At 41.2% G+C, this 24437-nt stretch overlaps 1 protein-coding gene across 1 annotated transcript in view; it reads left to right on the forward strand.

Moving 5' to 3' along the window:
* Nucleotides 1-8455: 8455 nt before the first annotated feature.
* The window catches only part of vat1 (vesicle amine transport 1), a 42248-nt gene continuing 26266 nt past the window's right edge, over nucleotides 8456-24437 (forward strand). Inside the window, exons 1-2 of the mRNA XM_008297207.1 lie at nucleotides 8456-9190; nucleotides 16427-16634. Of these exons, the coding sequence (XP_008295429.1) occupies nucleotides 8765-9190; nucleotides 16427-16634 (634 nt within the window). The 5' untranslated portion in view covers nucleotides 8456-8764. The remainder of the gene's footprint in view (nucleotides 9191-16426; nucleotides 16635-24437) is intronic.

Raw genomic sequence — 24437 nt, forward strand, 5'->3', positions numbered from 1 at the left:
AGCATCTTCGTGTGAATGTTGATTGACTAATTTGTCAGGGTTTACATGATCACTGTTCCACACTTCTCGCTCCTCGTTATTGGAGGGTCCTGTTGCTGCAGAGTTTGTCAGTTGCATTTCTTTTTTTTTAGCGCTTAAAGCCGCACAAGCAAAAATCCACTCACATCTGCTGTAATAAAGTCAGAACACAAAGAAACTAAGATTATCTGCACCAGCTGAGGTAAGTGGCAAAAAGTGATTGTGATTCAGGTGAATTGATCCATTACTGTCTTGGAATCAATAGAACAGCAGGTGGCAGCATTCATTACTCTAACAGGTACATTTTGTATATTTTTAGTCCAGGATCCCAAACCTCGCCGGTATATTATCAGCTGTTTATCAAGTAAACTGAGCACAAAGCAAATGCTCAAACTGATCGATTTATTCTCATGGACATTAGGATGTTTTTATCAGTTAAATTAAATAAATATAAAGTCGACTTAAACCTCCACTGAGTGTGCAGCACTTATCTACATCTGCTGGGTTCGTTTTCTTGTTAAGGAAACTGATGCCGCATAAGAAGACAGCCTGCCATGCTCGGCGGGTTTCATAAGCCAAAATGTTTGCAAAAACATTTGTGCGCAGACCGTGAATCTGTCAGTATTTACAGTAAACGGTGGGTGGATTACAGTCACTCAAACACAGTCTGCTCACCTGCCAGCAGGTGGGTGTAGTGTGCTGCTTTTTTTTCTGCTTATCCTCGCACTGATTTTGTGCTAAGAGAGGATTTTCTACTCAGCAAAGTAAACTCATTGCACTCGTACATTAACAGAGCAGCAGATCAGGGTAGATGACCGAAGGCCGAACTGGGACGGAGCCAGTACGCAGTGACTTCTGGTGTCTAAGCTCCCGGTTTCTGTGAATCTGCCAAGTGGAATTGATTGAGGCTGCAGACAGTGGAATTATTACAGTGTGCATTTTAATTTAAACTCGGCAGAAAAACTGTAGCGTCATGCTTGGAAACCCTGGCACATCAAAGCTGTCTTCAGGCGAATATTTGAGATCAACCAGAACTGTGGGATAAGAGAATAAATGCCAGATTTTGATTCATAGAGCATTTTGAAATTGACTGATAGGTTTCTTCCGGCTGAAGATAACATAAGTGGGCAACAGAAGGCAGTAAGACATTGTATCAAAGATGCTAATAATGATGTTTTTTTGTTTGTTTTTTAAACATTTCTACCAAAACACAATGTCCAATTTTTTTATTTTTTTATTTTTTTTAAAGAACATGCAGTTTCTCCATCATTCCAGATGGTTCTGGTCATTTCTACCATGTTCCAGAGCTTTTCTAATATTCTGTATATTGTGAACAGCTGATGCAGAAGTTCTCTAGTCAGATAACTTCAAGTCCTGGCTAAAACCAGAGAGCTCAGTGGAGACGTCTGGTTGCACGTTGCAGCTGCTCACAAGACGTTTAAAGGCTATAAAGCAAAGTCCAAGAGTTTTTAAGGTCCAGTGGCCACAGTGCACAGCAAAATCAAAATGTACCACACTGTGGATAATATTAACTAGGAAGACTTTTGTACCGGCAAGAACCTGAAAAAACATCCTGATAAATCTGAGCAGTTCTGGTAGCAGCGGGCTGGACGCCAACCAAGGAGGACTTTTTCAAGAGAGGCACACAAAAACTCAGCTGGACAAAGAAGCAAGGTCTTGGTCATCAGCTCTGTAGTGGGATGAGATAAAAATAAATAAATGAATGAATAAAAATCTTTTCATGAAAAGAAAGAAGAAGCCTTTAAATCTAAGAACACCATTAAGAAAGTTATTTTTAACTAACCCGAACCCACCATTGAAGAAAGTAATAAAAAACAAAAACTCTAAAAAATTCTCTCATAAATCTGGTGTTTAGAAAACATAAATAATTTTGGTAATCCTAACTGACATAAAACAGGAAACGTTTAGTCTGATTAAATGTCAGATAGTGAGAAAAAAAATAGCTTTTATGTCTTTTTATACAGTGTATGTAAACTTCTGGTTTCAACTGTGTGAATACTTTTCAGCATAATCGGCTTCTTTATTGCTTCCTGTCATGGAAGTCTGAGAGAGTTCTGAATCCTGAAGTCTGGACTGGTCAGGTGGCTGCAAGATAAAGTCTTAAATAGTGAATAGTGGATAGTTTCCCCTCTACAAATCACTGAGGGCCATTCAAAAGATACAATCTGAAAAGGGGAACTTCAGACTTAATTGTATGAACTTTCTGGAATCCTTTGACAATGGAGGTCGCAAATAAACATTATGTAACAAGGTTCAGAAGCCAGAAGAGGCTGGAATAACTGATTTAGCAAGAAGGCAGCACCGAAAGTGATTCATCTTGATTTTTGCAGGAATATGCTGTAAGAAAACCTACAAAGAATAACTTTTACCACTGGGTGTTAAGGCTGAACAGCCCAATGAAACATTTAGACACCTTAATACTTTCAGTAAAAACCAGATAAGTCAGCACAGCCACATGGAGGTATTAATATTTATTACACTCCTAATACTTTATGCCGACAGTCATAAGGGGGATTTGAACGATTTGTTATGTATCTTTTCTTTCCCTAGTTTTGCTGTAAATCCCAGTTTTAATGGAAATAAAAATATGGGTGTTTGCAGCTCAGAAACACATCCTCAGAGACTGTCCAGACTCCCTGCAGACTGAGTCTATTCGCCTGGCAGAGATGTGACACAGAACTGTATCCAGGCCGAGTTACGCCACCGAGCAACATCAGAACGCACTCAGTAACCTACTTAGACAATAGAGGAAGTCTCCAAACTGCACCAGGTGTCCCAGGCAGCACATCTTTGTTCCTGCCTTCCTTTAACTCCTGCCATTTCCCGCGATGGACACATTTTCAAAGCCTGTTTAGTTGCTGGAGCATGTTCTGAAATTTTCCTCTTGGCAACACCGTGGATACTATATAGAAGGCATTTTGCATTATGCTGCCTCTCAAATCCTCCTCCATGGAGGCTGCAGGCTGTGCACCGAGTCACTATATGATCCTGTTTATGTCCGATGGGAATTTAGTTCAATACCTGAGTCTTAAGCAAGAATATGTGGGGAAAATTCATAAATAAGAAATTGTGAAACCTCTACTGGAAGTTTTATGTCAACTAAGGATGTCCTGATCAAGTTTTTGCCACCAGTCCAATCAGTCATATTTAATATCTGTTCATACTAAGTCCCAGTCTGACACCTTTTGCTATGATAAAACAAACCTCAAGTACAACTGAACCGCTTTGCAATGCATTAAGAAAAACCTGCATTTTTGCATCCAAACTGTTCCTCATGTTGTAAAGCTCCAGTAGGACACTGTCTGAAATGTAGCGTTACACTGTCCACAAGCTCCAAAAAATGGCAAACGCCTGTGTTTTCTATATGCATGTCTGAAAGTATGTTGTAGATTAGCTGTAATACCTGATTGTTCCACCAGGTGGAGCCTCTTGCTGTTTTCTGCAGGAGCAACCCAAAAGAGGCTGACAATCTGACGACAGGCAGTTCACGCTGGCAAGCAGAAAGCATGGTGGGGGTTTAGCCAGCAATGGGTACCATGACAAAGGCTTCTGTGATGCTTAATGACCTCAAACCAGAGGCATTTAAGATAACACCGCATCAGCTAAAATAGCGTTCTATTGTCTTGATAACATATGCAACAAAGTTATCTCTGCAGTCCAAACTCAAACAATAACATCAGTTCAGGATAGATGCCCACTATACTCGGATTGATATCAATTAGTGAGTATTGATTGATAATGGTATTGACTGAAAAAGAATATTTAAATTTTGCATTCCTAATGTCCTGCCACAAATTGTGTTATCCTTTCATGATACCTGTGTGACAGCAGACATAAACAAAGGATCAGGATTAGGTTTATGCAGATACCAACCATCTAAAAAATGTCTTAGTCAGCTGTAATCCTGGTCTTTGAGATCAGATCAGGACATCCTTAGTGTCAACTATACACCCTACAACCAGGAGGATGCAGGAATGCCACATGGTTAGCTCATCTGATGTGAAAGATTTACTTTGAGGTGTTACAGAGCAGCAACTACTTTCAAATATGAAGGACAAGGAAGAGTAAATAAAATGGCAAAGACTGCATCCTATGAGTCTATGTTCACTAAAGGTTAAAAGCTGCCATTCAGTATCTTTAATGGAACACAAAACTAGTGCATGCAGGCCTCCTTCCTGTGAATGTCACACGCATTATTTTCCTTTTATTCCAAACTGGGTCTCTCCCTTTTCCTACACAATGTGTTGTAATACTGTCTGCTTCTGTAATCCTATATGAGCACCTGCTTGTTGCCATGTATCAGCCCTCTCTAAAAACTGGTTCAACAAACTATGTGAAAATAAACTTAGATGATATTCAACATAATTGTTAGTTGTAGCTCTAATTTCATGCCACCAAACCAAATAACTCCAATACAAAGAAAGAACCTTCAGAAAGAACCTAAAGTATGTGAACACCCAGCCCCTGAATAAAGAGGTTCTTCAGTTTGTGATGGTGCTAAACAAGAGTCTCCTAAAGTAGCATTTAAACCATCATTTTTCTAAGAGTACATGAAGGCACTAAGAAAAATAATTCAGGGGATATATTCCCACCATTTACCTAAATGTATGGCTGCAAAATAAATAATGTTTTAATTTATTTTGAAAAACCTTTTTAGTTGCAAACCTTATTTTGATTGGTTGTGTCGACATAACAATGTTGGTAGTCGCATCAACTTAATATTATGTGTAAATTAAACTCAAATTTGTTGAAGCAAAGCACAAAAAAGCCAAAAAATACTTAAGAAAATCTAAGCTAGAGCAACTTAAGTTTTCCTTTTTTTTTTTTTTTTGGTAAATGTCCACAATCTTAAAACCTTGTGCTCATAATTCTGGTAATTAAGTATATAATGCTTAAAAACTTGTTTATGTGTAATTTCAAACTCAGATTTGTTGTTTTTACATTAAAGATTGAAATAATCCTGCAGTTCAAAAAGAAGTTAATCAGACATAATTTAGCTGGTAAATGAATAAATTTGTTACATGAATAAAATGTGAAAAGAAAACAAAAAAGCCAAAACTACTGAAGGAAATCACATTGGTACAACTTAATATTATTTATTTTTTAAATTTGCCAACTGAAAAACGTATGCTCATAATTATGGAATTATGGTAATTATGTACATAACACTTTAAAAACTTTTAAATAACAACAAATACTTCTTTGAACAACTTAGTTTTATAAGTAACCAGCTTTAAAGCTTGTGTTTATGCTCCCAATCATTAAACAAGTTGTGCATTAAAAAATACTTTTGATTGTGGGGGAAAAGCTACTTCTTATACCTCATTGCAGTTTGCTGGTTGAACATGATTTCATTAGAAGTTGTCATAACTCAAAAAGTTGATGCAAACTGTTGTGTTAATGTTTTCTGGTGAAGCTGAACATTACTTTTCAGAGTGCAGATGATGCTCTGCCATTCGAACTTATTCTAAAATCTTCTTCTTTATCAACACATGCCTATAATATAGCAGACTTTTTGCATTATGCCTCTGTTCTAATGCTTTTTCAGACTCCAACCTGCAGGCCAAGTCATTTAGCGACGTGCTGGTACACGATCAGAGCTGACAAGAAGAAGAAGAAGCAGCAGCCGCAGCATACTGATGTGTATTCGGAGTGGCTCAGTGCGGTCTGAGGGGAAGAACAGACATCTGCCTTGTAACATTTTGCCTCGTGTCAAAGCGGCGGATCAATAACGGCTGCATCATTAAGCCCCTGTGGTCTATCGATTGCGACGCTGCTGATGTTGGCCTCCCAAGTGCTGAGTGGCACTTTATGGCCACAAGGTGTCTCACCGCCCCTCTGGTGGTAACAGCTCCCTGAAAGGACATGGGGCTTGTCCCTAAACTCTCAAAGTTTTCAGCTGATAGATGACAAATAGAGAGAATTACATGCAACTGATACAAGTTATAGATATTTGAAAGCTACAATGAATAATATTAACAATAAAGATTAAGAATAAAACTTTACAGTTTTTGAGTTATGACAATTTCTAACCAACAAACTATACTGAGTTAGCAGAACTAGCTTTTCCTCTTCATTTAAAAGTATTAATTACTTGATGATTGGTAGCACAACACAAGTTTTTAAGTTGAGCATTCATAAAAAAAAATGAAGTTGTTCCAAAGAGTATTTCACATTATTTAAAAGGATTAAAAGTGTTCTGTGAAAAGAAGTTTTTAAGTTGGCAAAGATTTGAAAAACTAAGTTGCTTCAGGTTGATTTTCTTAAGTCATTTTTTTTAGGTTTTTAGGTTTTTGTTCATATATTAGCTTGAAGAAATGAATTAATTCAACAACACATTTTTGTTTTAAACTGCAATATTTGTACTTAAACCCACAATATATATTTTAAAGTGTATAAACCATACACAAACTATTCTTGTAGATTAATTGTAGCAACTGGACTTGCCTGAGTTCCTTGAAGACGTTTCACCTCTCATCCAAGAGGCTTCATCAGTTCTGACTGACTAGTTGGGACTTCCAGATACTCAGGATCCACATAACGAGGGGGAGGAGCAACAAACCCCCAATGGAAACCGAAACTCAGGTGTTAATGGCTCCTTTTAGGATATAAGTATCTGGAACTCCCAACTAGTCAGTCAGAACTGATGAAGCCTCTTGCATGAGAGGTGAAATGTCTTCAAGGAACTCAAGCAAGTCCAGCTGCTACGATTAATCTACCAGAAAAAGTCTTATGAACGTAATTACATATGCAAATTTTTAAGTAGGCAAATTTAAATAACTAAGTTGATTCACTGTTCAGTAGNTATATTAGCTTGAAGAAATGAATTAATTCAACAACACATTTTTGTTTTAAACTGCAATATTTGTACTTAAACCCACAATATATATTTTAAAGTGTTTAAACCATACACAAACTAGTATTTAAGTGTTATGTCTACAATTTTGGTAGTTAGGTACAAGTTGTAATGTTACCAATTTTGTATTTTTTTTAAATTGCGTTGCTCCAATTAGATTTTCCTGAGTAGTTTGTGGCTTTTGCATGTTTGTGTTCATACAGGAGCTTTAAAAAAATTACTTCAATAGAAAAACATTTTGTGTGAAGATGTCTGTCAGTCATCCAGGTCATGTTTTTTCTGGTAGGTTAATCATAGCAACTGGACTTGCCTGAGTTCCTTGAAGATGCGTCACCTGTCATCCAAGAGGCTTCATCAGTTCTGACTGACAGTTGGGAGTTCCAGATACTCAGGATCCACATAAGGAGGGGGAGGAGCAACAAACCCCCAATGGAAACCGAAACTCAGGTGTTAATGGCTCCTTTTAGGATGTAAGTATCTGGAACTCCCAACTAGTCAGTCAGAACTGATGAAGCCTCTTGGATGACAGGTGGAACGTCTTCAAGGAACTCAGACAAGTCCAGTTGCTACAATTAATCTACCAGAAAAAGTCTTATGAACGTAATTACATATGCAAATTTTTAAGTAGGCAAATTTAAATAACTAAGTTGATTCACTGTTCAGTAGGTATGTGAAGGGGCTTGAAGTTTTGACCTCAAGGTGAAGAAAAATTAAGTTATCAAGTCAATATAATGAAGTTGTCCCAACTTGAATAAATGAACTAATACAGAAATTTGAGTTTAAATTGCACACAATATTAAACTAATGCAAATACCAACATTATGTCAACACAACCTGTCAAAAATAATGTTGGAAACTTTATTTTTTTAACGTAACCTTGTAAACATTTGTGAAAGTCATGGGAACCGGTTCCTTGAATCACTTTTTAGGAGTGTTTGTTTGCCTCTGATTCGAAGGTCATCCTGCCCTGCTCCTCTGGCTGCTGAACTCAAATAATACAAATGCAGGTTATATCAAATCATTAAAAAAAAAAATCTGGCCTGACCTCAACACAAGCTCATATTTTTCACAAACTGCCTGTGCAGGGAAGTTACAACAATGAGCCATACGCAGGCCAAAAGTTCCTGCAAATCCAACTGCAAGAATAGGCAGCATAAACAGACATTTCCTCTGGCTCCTGGCGTTCCACAAACCTCACATGCAGCAGTAAACAGCCAGCAGCAGCTCGCTGAGAGAAATATTAACGTGTTCACTGGGTGAGTGACTTGTGCAATTCATAGGAGCTGAAGGGACTGCAGTGAGGATGTGTCAGAAACAGGTCTAAAAATGAAAAAATGATGCACAAAATTCACTTTATCATGACATCTTTCTGTCACTAAATGGATTATTAGTCAAATGAGAATCTTTATTTGCAGCTTAAAGCTTTGTCACCTTAATTTTCTGTTGCAGAGCTCAGCAGATTTTTAACTTTATTTGCCTCTCAGGCTTATTGGACACTTTTGCAAATCACCTCTCTCTCTCTGCTTGATGCAATATTTCAGAGCCCAGCCCCAAAGAGCCAAATCCGCCCAATCACACGAGCCAATCCTCGGGTTTCATCGCCGCTCCGTGTTTTCCAGGCTGCCCGCGTCTCGTCCCACTCACACTCTCTGTCAGAGCGCGGCGTTGACAGCCACTGGCCACTGATCAGCCCACTTTGTCGGGGTTCGCGTCTCCATGCAAGACTGCTGAAAAAGAAGCTCCCACTTTCTTTTCTTTGCCAGGCAAAAAAAGCAGCCACGACACCGAGCCCGTCCACGGCCAAAAGAAGCACAACAAGTCCATTTTTTTTCTAGACGCATCACTGTCTCGCAGCCCCCCTTTTGCACCATGTCTGGAGAGGACGCACCTGCCCAGCAGCAAAACGCCGTGGACCAGAAGCAGGAGACCAAACCCGCCGAGGAGCCCAAAGCCGAGCCGCCCAAGACCGAGTCCGAGCCCGCCGCTGCCGCCGAGGCTGCTGCCACCCCGGCGGCGACCACCGAGAAGGTCCCCGAGGAGGAGACGTTCACCTACCGCGCACTGGTGCTCACCGGCTACGGGGGCTATGATAAAGTGAAGCTGCAGGTGAAGAAGGGCAAGCCGGCGCTGAAGGCTGGAGAGGTGCTGGTGCGGGTCAAGGCGTGCGGGCTCAACTTCGCGGACCTGATGGCCAGACAGGGGCTGTACGACCGGCTGCCGTCCCCGCCGGTCACCCCGGGGATGGAGTGCTCCGGGGTGGTGGAGGCTGTGGGGGAAGAAGTGACAGACAGAAAAGTAAGCACACCGCTTACACACGCTCTCAGCTGTTCCCTTGTCACATTAAATCTCAATCTGCTGCGTTTGTTTCATTGTTTGAGTGATGATTTTTTCGCTTCATGTTGGGGCTACATCTGGACATGGGCGTGTCAGGCTGTGCTCGCTTCTCATGCAGGGGTGTCTGTGCTGTTCAATGTGTCAGCTTCGTGGTTTAATTAATTTCATGCTAAAATGCTGTTGGGGGCAAACAGTTAACGGAAAACAATGTTGAGATAATATAAAATCAGTTTGTGGTTAATGATTGAGCGGTTTCACTCATGCATTCACTTGTGCGTAAAAAGGAGACATCACTCGTGTAAAAGTTGAAAAGCGCTTTTGTTGCGTTTGTGTTGCATTTTATCTCTGCAGCAGAAGCCAAAAGTGTGTAAATGGCACAAGTTGAGCACAATGCATCCAGCAGCAGGCGTCGCCCCTCTTGTCTTGTCTCTCCTCCCGGTTTTCAAATCGCGCCGCCGCCGGTGCGCACTTGAGATTGAGCAACTTCAAGTGCAACAACAGTTGCTGGCAATGGAGATGGACTCAAGTGTTCGCACCGAAAATGCGTGTCGAAAGTCTAAATCTGAAATAATCCGTGGGTTCTCCTTTCCAGCCGTGCCGCACCTACACTGTGGCTACTGCGCTTTGATGTGCGCCACGGTGCGGAGCGCTGCGTAAAGCTAGCCAAAGGATGAGGGTGGAAGGGAACCCGGCGTGCCTTCAAAATTAAAGCTCGCCTAAGAGTTTACTTCGCGTTTTTATGGAGACAAAAGGGGAGAAAATGAAGATAGAGTCGCAAGATATGAAAACGAGCATGCGTAGAGAGCAGGGAATTGGGGAAATGATAAGATATAACATGACTTAGCGCACTGAATGTAGAAATTCGGTTACTGTAGGCCAGTCGTTGCATGAAATTCTGCACTTGCCATGAATGCAACAGTAAAAATAGCATGTTGGATGACTAATTCCAAGATAAGGGCGCCATCCATGACTAATTCGCTTTACTTTTTTTTTTTGCAAAGTAATAAGGGATTTTATTTTGGAGACAGTGGAAAGATGCCACCGTAATTAATTTGACTTGACACCGGTGACGGAGACCGGAGTCACCGACGCCTTTTGTTACCGGGAGCGTACGGTGGCGCACAAAATGCACCGAATGGAAAGGGCGAGGCACGGTGCGAGGAACGGGCCTCTTTGTCAGCAGACATCGCCTCTGCTGACGAGAAAATGCTCAGAGCCGTCAGTGCATCATGAGTAAAGTTCAAACCAGCGCCTTTTCTGCTCTCAAAGTCAATTAAAAAGTCACAAAGACGCGTTTCTTTAATGTCCAACCACGAGGAGGATTATTAGAGTCCTTCTTAGATTGCATGATGAGTCACGGGCCTATAGCTGCCTCCTGGCATCACCACGGTAACGCCTTTTGAAAGCCAATGAAACTACAATAAGCCCAAATGTTACACACCGGCCAATGATGACTCACGCTTGTTCGTTGTGAGGAGCAACATTTTTTTTTTTTTTTCTCACCAAATTCTGTGGATAACACCACGCTGCTGCTCACATGTGGGGATGCAAGTGCAGAACCCGAGCATCTGGCTGGGAGTGGCACATATGTCTGGATGGATGCAGGGCAGCAGGGACATGACTAACGGCAGGATTGGTGGCAGCAGTGCATCAGGCATCACAGAGGGTCGAGACCTTCTGCGTTTTCTAGAACACTTCTTCCCACATTGTCAGTTGATGCTGATTGGATTTAAAGGTCACACACAACATGCACAAACACACAGCTTGTCATCATAATCCCACCCTTTTTTTTCTTCTTTAGCTTGTAGAATTAAGAGCCAATCTTGCTAATGGATGGAGATCTTTTGGCAGAGGGAATGTGCTGACCCTGATGGCACTGAAATTTTTTGGGAGGATGCTCCATCTGTATCTGCACACATATGCACACAATAGTGGGTGTGTCTGGGAGCACAAAGCTATGAGCACATAATGCTTTTTAATCAGATAATGAAACATAGACATGTCTATTTCTACTTTGATATGAACAATATCCGCTCTGAAGCTCATATCAGTGCAGCTTCAAGCAAAACCCAACCCTGAATATGACTTTTCTGTAACTAAAACTCCTTTCAACCTGCTGCAACAGTGTAAAAAGATGAATGAATGAGCTGGTTTTGATGATTGCTGGGCTTTTTATGATGTAGTTATTCTCTGCGTGCCTCGTATTGTGTGTCAATAACAAGCCTCCCTTCAAGGGACAATGGAGTCGGGTGAAGTAATCCTACAGCGAACTCACCCGAAATGACCTAAGGGAGGGAGTGTGGGGGGAGGAAAGTGTAACAGTGAGTAAGCGAGGGGAGAGCGGAAATATCACAAATCACACCGAAGCTCTCCAGACACCAAACATCAGCACTTTTTTCTCCAGTCCTGCTTTTCTTTTTTTTTCTTTTTTTTGTAATGCTCTCCCTTGGTGAGTTTTTGGAATGATCTGACCCATATGTTCTCCATTACCTCGCTCTGGCCCACATTGTCAGTCTGGTATTTCCTCCATCAATCCTTCCCTCCTTGTATCTATAGCTTCTTGCCTTCGTATAATCTCCTAATTCTTCCTTCGATCGGCGGACTATCAGTAAATCCCCCCCATCAGACTCCGCTGACTTGTCACAGTCGCCGCTGAGAAGAAAATCTTTCTGTTTGTGGCGAATCCGAAGACTGAAAGTGTAGAGTTTATTAATCCAGCTGGAAAAACAAGGTGAAATCTGAGCTGATTTGCATAATCAGAGATTCATTATGCTGTAAAATGTGATTCAAAAGACCTATCCCCCACCACTTAATTAAACGCATGGCTGCAAGATAAATATTTAATGGCTCAGATAAACCTTTTAGGTTATGTTGATGGGTGCCGTTGACTTAATAATGTTTCGTAAATGCATCAGCATCACAATACTGTCATTTCTGCATTAGTTGATTATTTTTTCAGGCTGCAAAGCTATTTGTTGCACAAAAAATTGTTAGAAAGTACTAAAAAAAAAAAAAGTGCCCATCCCAGTTTTCCAGAGCCTATGATTCCGAAATGCTTGAAATACAGAAAGGCAGCAAATCTTTATGTTTGATAAGCTGAAACTAATGACTTTTGGCCATCTTTGTTTGATAAAAGACTTAAACGCTACCTTAAAAGCTTAACCTTCGGTGTAATTTGAACTCAAATTTCTGCATTAGTTGGCTTCAAACTAAATTTGAGTTGAGGTAACTCAATGAAATTGGCTTAATTGTACTTCACCTTGAGGTCAGGTTCCCTTGAGCAACTTTGAAGCAACTTAACCTAAAAATGTGTGCTCATAAATATGATCATTAAGTACATAAAACTTAGAAATCCCTTCAAAATAATGGGAAAGAACTAGATGGAACACTTTAACTTAGATTGTGGTTCTGCTACCAATCATTAAGTAATTAAAAATGCTTTGGATTGAAGAGGAAATCTTAACTCAGTGTAACTTGTTGATTGAACTCCATTTCATTAGAAGTTGTTGCGACTCAAAAAGATGCAAACTGTTGTTGAACATCATGTTTTAGTGTAAAGTGCATAAAGCAGCAGGTCATGTTACTGTGCGTCAGCTGGGCGTGGCCTTTATGTTAAAGCACACGAACACCTTTAGCACCGCAAGCGTTTCCTTCAAATTGCATTTACAGATGCCTCATGAGCTGCGTGGGCGTCACATTTAACCTTCACCTTTTATCTCCAGCTTGACTCATCAACAAATTTATTTTATTTTATTTTTTGTCGAACCTGCTCATTTTTAGCTGACATGGCCAAAGCTCAAAGCCACAAAGCGGCTGACTTGGAGGCCCCGCATACCCCCAAATTGAATCACCATCTGATTAAGTCCATTCACTTACAGTCAACTGAAAGTGTCTTTGTTCGGTGCCCCCGCGCTCCTGACCCCGACCGTGACTGCTGCAACTTGATGCAGCATGAAGGCTGTGAAACGAAACCGAGGGCCCGAGCGCTGCTGTGTGTCACACTGCGAAGATGTTGTAACAGAAGTGTCACAAGGCTTGTTTACTCGGCCTCTGTGTGACTGACAGTAACTCACATGCTCCTGCATGGGCTCGGAAGAATCGCTGCAGATGCGTTTGTGAGTCATGTTTGTTTCCTGTAAGAAGCCCGAGCTCCCCCGCGTATCGATTTGTACCACACTGTAACCCCAATTACACCAGTGAGGCTGATGAGTTTGAAGCCTGTAAAAGAAAAGGGAGATGAAGATGAGCATGAACAACAAAGAGAAGAAGAAGAAGAAGAAGAAAAAGAAGAAGACGCAGCCCACGGTGGAAAAGTGAACCAAATGACTCGGCCCCAGACAGAAAGATGAGGGTATGAAAAGGAAAAAAGAGAGGGAGATCTCTCTAATTGGAGTGGATAGACAGCGAGGCGCATGGCTCCCTCCAGACCATTAGAGAGGCCCGGGTGGAGAGGGTTTGTTCCCAGGAGGAGAGAGCTTGTCTTATGCTCAGCCATGGGGAAAAATCTGGCAGGGACTCTGATGAGTGGAGGGAAGCCAGGGGAGAAGATGGGCCCCATTGTCCTGTCTCGCTGATGAGGAAGAGGGGGACACTCGGCGGTGGTGGCGGCGGAGGACGAAGAAGCAAAGGGATGAGAGACGCAGACTGGACGAAGGGGGAAGGAAGACACTCTAAAGATGTGAGAGGAAAAGGAGTCAGGAAGTGAAAGAGAAAGAAGGGAAGAGAAAAAGTGAGGAGAATGGAAACAGGGAGGGAGGGAGGATAAGAAGGGGGGGGGATGGAGGAAGAAAACAGGAAGAGAGTTATAATGCTGCAGTCGTCTCTGTTTCCTGTGTCCCTCGAGTGAGCCGTCCTGATTGGTCGGTTCGGGCGCCAAGGGGGGAGAGTTTATATCACGGCTCATTCTTCTGGAAGGAGACAGTTGTGAATCGGAGGATCCTGCTTTGATAAGGAGAGCTGGTGATCGAGGGTCGCAGCACGTTGCAACATTCAGCTCGTGAAAGACTAAAATAGACAAAATCTTAACTGCTGAAGAACAAGTTTCCACTATAGTTCAGCTGAGAGGGGAAAAAAAAGGTTATAAATAGTATACAAGAGAAGCAAGTACACTCATGTGCAAAATTACTTTAATGTCAAATGATTTCCGACTTAATCCCTCTCGATAGCTGTAGTATTTCTAAGCTGACAGTTAATTCTTACAAACAATCAAAAACAAACACTTCAGAAAGGCTGTATTGAAATTTAAGGCCCCGAATTAGAAACAACAAAAGTGAACACACTAAACTCTGTCCACCTGTGATTTCCAATCAGCCCAAGTGGCATGAGCATGGTTCTGAAATGAGCCGTCAACACTGGAACTTTCTCAGTTTTGTTTCCATCTGCATGTCTGCATCATGGCTTCACATGACAAAAATAGCCAGAACAATTTAAAAATCTGAGTGTGAGACTTCAAAAGATGAAAAATGGATGGATACATGAAAATCAGCTGAAAATCAGTGAAACACAATGTCAGCAATAATCAGGAGGTATAGAAGGAGCCATAGTACCACTAATCAGAGCTGCTGTGGTCGGTCGTCCTTCTGAAACGATTCCACAGGAGTGATCAATGGAGAACCAGTTTCTATGACAGTGTGGAGGACAGTCTACAATGTTAACGTCTATGGATGTCCTCCAAGAAAAATCTAAACTGCAAGATGAAACTTTTCAGATTAACATGGGGGGAAAAAAGCCAGATGAACATTAGGAGCACGATCTTTGATCAGATAAAATAAAGATAGCTTTGTTCAGCTTAGATGGAGTCCAGCATGTTTAGTGTGAGCCTGACCAGGACTACCACAGTGAATGCATAGTCCTGACAGTGAAACACAGAGTGATGATATGAGGCTGCATGAGTGCAAAAGGTGGAGAGATGACAAGTACCAATGCACCATGAATGTCTGAAGAGAAAACTATGATCTGGACCAGTATTTCACCCTGTTTGAATCAATTAGAAACCTTTTTGGGACATTTAAAGTGAAAGATAGAGTAACCCAAGCCCTTGAGCAAAGAGTAGCTGAAAAAAAGAAGGAAGAATAACAGAACAATCTGGTATCCTCCGTGCTAAGGAGGGTTGAACCTGTCGTCAGAAACAAACGGGAACATATGAAGTATTGGAAAGTGTTTTAAATTTTGTTGCCTTAATATCCTACAGTGGGGCCATTATTTTTATTATAGTAAATGTACTCATTTTAAATACTGTTTGACTTAAAAATTACTGTAGGGTGAAACCATTTTGAATCATTTGACGCTGCGCAGGGTGTACTCACTTTACATTGGCATTGATTTCTGGATTACTTCAATATGTTTTTTTTCCTTCTCACGTTTACATATGATGTAACTTCAAAGCTGGAGAATTAAAAACTGAGCAAAGTAAATCTCTATCTGTCCAAACAGCAAACTGCTCCAAGCCTCTACATTACAAGTTGGGAAACAGCTCTCGTGTTTTGGCACTAATCCTGGCGCATCTTACATGATCCGCTTCCTTTCCTGTCCTTGGTTGTTTTACCGCTTCAGTTTTTGTTTCCTCCATAAAGTCGGCGCAGATTCGGTTACTATTCTTACCCCGCTGTGGGTTGTCACTTTCCTTGTTGACTTCTATTCTTCAAGAGCAAACTCTGAGGTTTTTTTTTTTTTTTGGACAAAGTGGTTGCACGTTTGCATGTCTGCTGTTGTTGTTGGATGCAAAGTGACAAACCTCAATCACTCAGTGGGTATTGTTCACATAAGAAAGCATTGGGCTCAGATAACCGGACATGGCAGCTCCAGCAGTGAATCCTGTTAACTCCAGAACTCAATAGGTCCGTTCACGTATTGCAGGATTCAGCTTTAACTCAATAAAATCGCTTTTGAAAGTGGTTATATACTCCTGCTTATCCATATTGCTGTAATGCTATCAGCGGATATAGCATTGACCTGGAAGCAGAAATAATTAAATAAAGTCTTAGCCTTGGCTTCAGCCCAACTTCAGGGAAAGCTTGGACTATGTTGGAGCTAATGATTGTTTTAAATATGTTTCTTCATTATTTACTCGATTAATTGATTCGTTATCTGGTCTGTAGATGTCAGAAAATGATGAAAAATGCCCATCAGATCCAGCTACAAAGGGAACAGGCTTTACCATTTTTCTCACCCCATGTCTTGCCGTCCTTCCTGTTCCAGGTCGGCGACAAGGTGATGGTGCTGAACCGCTTCGGCCTGTGGCAGGAGGTGGCGGTGGTGCCGGCCAGCCACACCTTCCTCATCCCAGAGGGGATGAGCTTCGAGGAGGCGGCGGCGCTCCCCGTCAACTACATCACCGCCCACATGATGCTGTTCGACTTCGGCAACCTGCGGCCCAACCAGAGCGTCCTGGTCCACGCCGCTGCAGGTACGACGCCACGGTCTCCATCTTCATTTCTGTCAGCCTTAGGTAGAGGATGGATCCGCTGAGGGTCGTTTAACGTGAAATGATGATGTGATTCAATATAAACTGATTAAATATTCATTCGCTGTGGCTGCGGAAGGTTAAATATAAGCGAAGTTTCATCTTAGCTCGAGGCAACCCCGTGATCCTGCTTTGAACTTTGTGTTTCTGTAGTTAGCAGCTGGGTTTAGTATCACTCCAGCGTCTTGTGTAGAGCAATAATTTTGAAATCCCCTGCAAAACTGCAACTCTAAGATTTATATTACTGCATTAAGGAAACACCCAGGAATGTTTTCAGCGTCTTCCTTCCTTCCTTCCCTGTGCCTCCTGTTTATGCATTTCTTTTCTATATGAATTATGACTGCTGGAGAAGGTCCCACTCTTCAGTTGCGTATGAGATGTTGGCTCGCTGTTGCTGCTTTCTTACAGTAACACTGGAGCACCTGCCACCTGCAGAACGAGGTCCGAGTTCAGAGCGAGTGGGTGGGAGGAAAGATGGGGATTGAGGGAGTAAAAGCACCTGTTTTGGGGCGGGAAGCCCGAGAGCATTTGATTTTTCGCTATGTTTACAGAGAATCAGGCCAGCTGGAGAGAATAGGGGGAGCGGATTAGCCAAAAAACTCTCTCACTATCAGCTCTCACTTTCCCCACTTTTATTATGCAGAGGGAACAAAAAGAGATCCCTCGGAGTGTGGGTGTAGTCGGCTGAAAACCCTCGAGAACGTAAAACTGACAAAGAGCTGAGGGAGGCTGCCGGCACAGGTGGACGTATCCCCCCGCTGAAAATGAATGAATCCGTAAGATTAGCACTGAACTGCGTAGCTCTCCCCGGAGCTGAATGATAGCCAGCATAGTTGTGGGACTGGTGGTCTGCGAAAGGAATCCCAAGCGTTTGCATTCATCATATCATCCCGTTGATGTCACCGGTCCCTGCGAACACACACATATTGCCAGTTTGCTATAAGAGGAATGCAGTGGAAGTGTGGTGTAAGACATTTCCCTGCTGGTTGGGTCGAGGCGGCGTCTCTGGTTTCTCAGGGCGGCCTGCCAGCGTCGGCCCGCCAGCTGTCCGGACATCAGGATTGTAAAAGCACAACACTGAGGCTACGACAAAACCATTTGCTCGACAGTCTTGTCTGCGCTCTGTCATTCTTTTGCATGCGTAAATAATTATCTACAACGCTGCTCTGTTAAAGCTGTTAATCGCATAGTAGTATCTGTGAATAAGGTGTTACCAGCGTGAGATGTCTTTCTCTTTAATGCCGTGGAGCTGGAGTCTGTCAGAAATTGCTCCTGATGTTCTCTGATTAGACACATCAAAGGTGTCTGCTGTGACAGGACCGCAGAGGAGAGGCTGTCATTGTTTCTGCCTGCGCTGTCCTTTCAAGTCTGAGATTTCTTTAAGGAAATTGGAGCCAGAGCTGCATGGATTTCTTCCTAATGTGTCCGCTATACACTGTTTGTGAGCTCAACAAGAAAAATTAACGCAACTGCTTGACGTATGACAGCTTCTAATGAAATTATGTTCAACCAACAAGTTAATCTGAGTTGGGAGGAGCAGCTTTTCCTCTACAATCAGATGGATTTTTAATGACAACTTACTTTTTGATTGGTAGCATAAACACAAGTTTTTTACATATATGAAAATATGAAGGTGTTCCAGCGTTCAGTAGGTCGGAGAACAGACTTGAAATCCTAAACCTTAAGGTGAAGAATTCAGTTTTAAATTAGAAATCTTTTATCAAACAAAGAAGACCAGAATGTTTCAGCTTCTTAAATGTAAAGATTTGCGCCTGTTGTTTGCTCCATATCACTGTTCAGACTGAACTACAACCAGCAAGTTCACTGCTCCTAAAAATATGCGTTAGTTGTAGCTTTCCCGTAATGTAATCTAAAGGCACGGTTCCCTTTTTGGCTTTAAATGAAGCAACAGACTGTTTTCCACTGCAGGATCTTGCGAGCAAGTTTAGTGCAGCCTTTTGTGCATGTTCTGTCTCCAAGAACCGTCCCTGTAGAAGCCCTGATAAAGTGCTGTGCGGGTTACAGTTACAGTTTTTGGACAGATATTGCAATATAAATCAGATTTTAGTGGGAATGGACGATTTGTAGCCAACAAGCACGTTCCCTAATGTCTGGAGAAGATGATTTGAAGTCTGCAGTGCTTCATTTATAATGGAAATTTGTGACACATTTAACCTTCAGCAAAACACTTGCAGCTCCTGCGATTGGAGTATTGCACATATTGCAATTTCTATAATATTTCAATTAGTTGCTCGCCACTACTTGAGACCTCTATTTACAATCTGTCCTCTTCTCTTTTATTATCTCCTATTAATAGGTTTGACCCAATAACCCCACAAAGTTTTCCTGTAATGCTCAACGATTTGAGGAGAATATATAATTGCTATTGTTCTGACAGATTCATCATCAGTTCAACATCTGTTGGGTAAAAGACCTAAAACATGATGGATCATCATCACACGAGACACCATCGAAATATTAATAAATCCTCTATATTCTAATGCAAAGATGGGAACTTAACCTCTAAAAACCTGGCAACATCACATTTTGGGTTATATTACCACAGTAGTTAATATTTTTATTTGTTTTTATTTTTTGCTATTTTATCATTGTTGTGTATTTTTTTATTTAAATTTTTTATTATTTTTTTAATTTAAAAAAATTGTGTATTTTTTAAAAATAAAAATAATAAAAAGAAAATTCTTATTTTCTTTATTTAAAATTATTTTTTATTCTCTTTGCTACTTGATCTGATCAAATAGCAAATCAAACAATAGCTCAGGTCTCAAGATGTTAAAGATACAAAGTGCCTCATGCATGTATTTATTACACTTTTTAAATTATATTGGAGATAAAAACCTCCATCACAAAATCTTTGACTGTCTTACGTTCAGTAAAGTATTATTAATATTAAATAAAATAATTCCAATAGGACATCAACAGGACATTTCTGTAAACCATCTCTGATGCTGGAGCAGTTTGGAGCAGGTGTTAGGAGCAGCATCTTTTGTAAGTGTTACACATTTTGCAATCAAAATAAATAAAGAAAACAATGAGAATTAACAAGCCCTGCATCAGACGTCCTGCATAAATGCATTGTTTTGAACTATTATCATCCTCAATAATAATACTTGTGTTTACGCTGAGATTACGTCACACTAACTCATTTTAATATCATTTATTCGACTGTAAAGCATCAATGATTTCTTCTACAGTTAAAATTCCAAAATGTCTTGTTTCTTTTCAAGTGTCTTTCCACGATTTGATCTCCCTTCCACAAGAATTTGGAGTCAAAATAAGTTCTGAGCGACATGCATGACTTGTATTTCAGTTTTGAAACAATAATTACTCTGCCCACAGCTCCAGTGAACACCCCGTTTAAACACACACACAGTCACACATGTGGTTAACTGGCTTCTCTTCACCTCATCAGACTGTCTCGAGACTTCGCAACCGAGGATTGCGCGCCCCAGTCGTATCTCCGACTAAACAGCAGCGATTTCGTGTGTTGCCAGACGTGCCTGCACAACACCGCATTCCTGCCGCATCAGTTTATGTTGAGCAAAGATAAAATAGCGAGCGTTTTCATGAGATTAACTATTTGCCCGGGCCAGGAGCAGCAGCGGCGGCAGCGCAGGAGACGAGCGGTGATTTGTTTTTCACCCCTCAGTCGTGGGTTATTATGATTTAAACCATTTTTATTGAAGGTCCAGATCAACAGCTTCTTATCGTAGACTCTCTGTTTGAAGAGCGATTTTCCTCCACTGCCATAAATCTGTATCTTTCTAGTAAAAATGCTCGCGAGGTTCATCCTGTCTGAAGGCTGACCTGTTTAGTCTCATAATAAGAATTTAATGTAATCACTTTAGAGCAATAATCAGCCTCCTTTCAATTACTTTTAGGTTTCTGTGTCCACATAGGTTTTGCTGTTGAACGGATAATTCATTCTGCATTGATTAGGAAATGCAATATCAGGTTAAACAGGTAGTGAAATTTCTGTCAACGTGGGCAGAGTAGTTCCTAATCTTCTGAACCTGTAATCAAGAAATGTGCATTTTTCGCAACATCAAAAGGCATAAAATTCAATTTCAATGCAGAGATTAGACAATATGGACAACAATTAAAAAGAATGTCAACCAAAATCCTAGAAGAACAACACTGGAGAGATCTCTCTTTGAACCCACAAACAGGGTTGCAGATTTACAACTTCAACCTTCCTATTATCTTTTGGGTCAATTTCACCCCATTCAATGTTTAACATCTCTAAATAAGTCACTGACATAATTTTTCGGTTTTATTTAAAGAGCTATTTACACGTAAGCTTGGGTAAAAATTTGAATTATGATATTTTCTGGAGGTTTACATTGCTGGGGTCAGATTGAACCCAAGGATAAAAGGTGTCAGTACATTTGAAGATAACAGGAGGGTTAACCTTATTCAGGACTTCTGGGGTCTTTTGGACCCTAGGCCATTTGGTTTAGGTGACAGGTATTGTTTTTTTATTTTTTTTAAATATAAAAAGAGGGACATTTATCATGCATTTGGAACCAAAACTACATCAACGTATTAGAAAATGTATTTAACATAGTATAGAAGTCTATAATGAATACCAACACATATTTAGCACGTATTCTTTCTTGGGGTCCAATGGACCCCGAAAGACCTTCTACGTATGGCAGCATGAAAGTCCTGAATAGGGTTAAGGAAACAAAAAGCACAATACATAAAGTAGTATGTTAACTTTCTTTGTGAATTAAATGGATTTCATGAGATGTGCACCAAAAAATAAACCACACCCAGCAGCTATAGGGTAGAACAGATAACCAGCAGAGAATCCAGGAAGTTCATGGTCCTTGCCAAGAAACAGTCCAGAGCTTTGGTTTTTCTACAGATTAAATAAGATGTAACGTATGGCTTTCAGAGGTTTTGGTGGGTAGGTTTAGCGTTGAAGATGTACAAAGATTGACATACTCTCTGTGGTGTCACCCATGAGTTTCCTGAACAGTGGTTTTAAAGATCCCAGTTCCCATCCTACCCATTACATAGTCTGTCAAATACCAAAAATACCAGGATGTCCTACTTGCAGCATGCTTTTCTGGTAGTTCTGACCCACAATCCCCCTCCAGCAGAAGATACGTCATGGAGTCTCAAGATCGCGCAAACATGTGATTTGACAGCATAAACTGCGACGAATATATGAACAAGCTTAAGGCGCAGTATTAAGATGAAGTGGCATGTCCCAGTTATAGGCGCACTGCATTAAAACAGTATGTGCTTTGTAAGGGCGGCCGTAAAACATTCTGAAAGGGAAATGTATTTGGAAAGCAGAACAAGTGCGGTGGTTCTGGTTGTGACTCGTGCTGATCTAAATCTAAAAATGAGCAAATAGATGGTGTGTGAGGTGGGCCATGCATAACTTTAAGCCTTAAAACAATTTAAACAGATGAGTTATTTAAAAACGTATCCGCTGTACGGTTGTCATGAACGAGGAAATTAGCTACAGAAACCAAAAGAGTTTTTATATCAGGCTGTAAACATGTTTTTTTCTGCTGTAAAGTTGGATATTTTAACATGGGGGTCTATGAGGATTGACTCGCTTTTGGACGCAGCCTCAAGTGGCCATTCAAGGAACTGCAGTTCGCTTCTTGGTTAGACAGAGCCAAGCTAGCTGTTTCGCTCTTTTTCCAGTTTTATGCTAAGCTAATCTAACTGGCAGCTGGTCTCAGCTACATGCTTACTGGAGAGATACATGAGAACCATCAGTCTTCTCATTAAACTTAACATAAACATGCACAGTCCCCAAAATGACGTTAAATTGAAGTGTAAATCTTTATTATCCTCTGAACTCTGAGCAGTTTCTGGGTGTTTTTTGCTTCACTTCAGGCTCAGTTTGCACTGCAATATAAGGTTCTGCACCTCTATGGAAACATCACAGTATGACACAGTTATGATGCCATATCTCATTAAAAAAAAAGGAAAGAATGAAAGTTGATTTTCTTTTATTATGTAACCTGGAAAAACCTGGAATCAACATGTACAACATTTGTCCAAGTGCCCACCGTGTTGCCGATACTGGGAGAAGAACAAAACCGTACATACTATGGATATTTTACTACTTACATATTATATTTGCTTCATCTCCTATCTGCTCTGTGTAAACACAGCCTGCAGTTCAATTGAAAAATTCCTGGAATTTTTGTCACGTGACTGTTTGTTGCAGCTGTGTCACTAATGGCTTCATAGGTGCACAGAGGAAGCAGGAATTTTTTGTTTTTTACAGAATCTGGAAAAAGATGTATTTTTTAGCGAATTTTAATGAGATGTAGAATAAAGTGATTTTGATGAAATATGATTTTAAGCTTAGATTTGGTTATTTCAACTTACTGATGAATAGTTGTAGGATTGTTCTGTCTGTTTTTACAGTTTTAGGCTCTGATAAGTGGTGTCATTTTGGGGTTTTTTTATTTTTTTTTTTTAAGCATTTTAAACCCACCAGAGAGTTTTGGGGTTCAGAGGGTGAAAGTCTGTAAGATTACATTATTTTTGCTGTATTTAAATCTGTTTAAATTATTGTTATTCTACAGTCATCTGCTGTTAATTGTAAGAAAAACTACATATATTTTAATGTTTGTGTCAGTTTTGGTGGGTTTTTTTCAAAAGCAAGGTGCTTTTTAAACATACAGCTGTGTTTAGGGTTCAGAGGGTTTAATCCCAGAAAAAAGAACATAACTTTACATCGATGACAAATTTCATGGGTGTTGCTGATGTGAAACCTCCACAATGGCGGCTCTAAACAACCTGCTGAACTCCGCAGTGAGGGATGATGGGTAGCTCTCCATTGTTCCACACTCGCAGGTAATGTCACATCAACATAGAGAGGCTTCATTTCCTCGACAGTATGGCGGCCTTCACCCATGGGGATCAGCTGAGCGGCGGAGAGCCTGGTGTTTAGACTGAGTCGCGTCTTTATGTGACTGTAAGTAAACGGTGGTGAGCGGTCCTCAGCTGCCTCTCTCGTGGCTCCGCTCCTGTCCTCTCTCTCCAAACAATGGCTTGTTGTATTTCCTCCCATCGTGCCTCTCTTCTCCACATCTGCATCCTCCGCCGTCCTCCTCCCCCTCCGGCCCTCCGTAACCTCCGCTCCCTCTGCGTGACCTCCTCATATCCGAGCTCGAGCCTCCGTCATCGGGGAACTCGTGCACGTTTCCCCTTTTGTTTCCCCCCTCCTCCTCCAGAGGGCTTTGGGTGGTGGTGGGGAAGTTCAGCGACATTTTGGACGTATCTGGTGGGTCTTCCAGTGTGCCCGGCCAGCAGCTTTTCCTCTGACCTCTCCCTGAACCGGTCCTGATGTTTATGAGGCCCGGCCAGCCACCCTGCCACCACACCCACTCCACGCATTCCTGCATACATATGGGGCCGCGCCGCTTCCAATGATGACGTCCACCTCTGTTTTATTTATGTGCTCTCGAGTGACTGTGGCCCGGCGTTCAGCGTCGAGCATTGTCTCGCAGATGTGGAATGCATAATATTAATTAGGTGGTGCTGAGGGAGTGAGTGTGTGTCATCCAATTTATCAGATTTTGCTTCAGCGCCTCAGCCACCTCCCGCTGCATGACGCGAGCTTGTGACATTTTGAAGCCAGCGCTGCCAGAATTCCAACCAGATCTTGTCATAATGAGTAAAAATGAACAATTTTTATACTGTATTTTTTGAAGAATTTACTGTTATTGTACAGATTTTGCTTTG

This window comes from Stegastes partitus, unplaced genomic scaffold (assembly GCF_000690725.1).
Source record: "Stegastes partitus isolate 25-593 unplaced genomic scaffold, Stegastes_partitus-1.0.2 Scaffold1199, whole genome shotgun sequence".
Taxonomy (NCBI): domain Eukaryota; kingdom Metazoa; phylum Chordata; class Actinopteri; family Pomacentridae; genus Stegastes; species Stegastes partitus.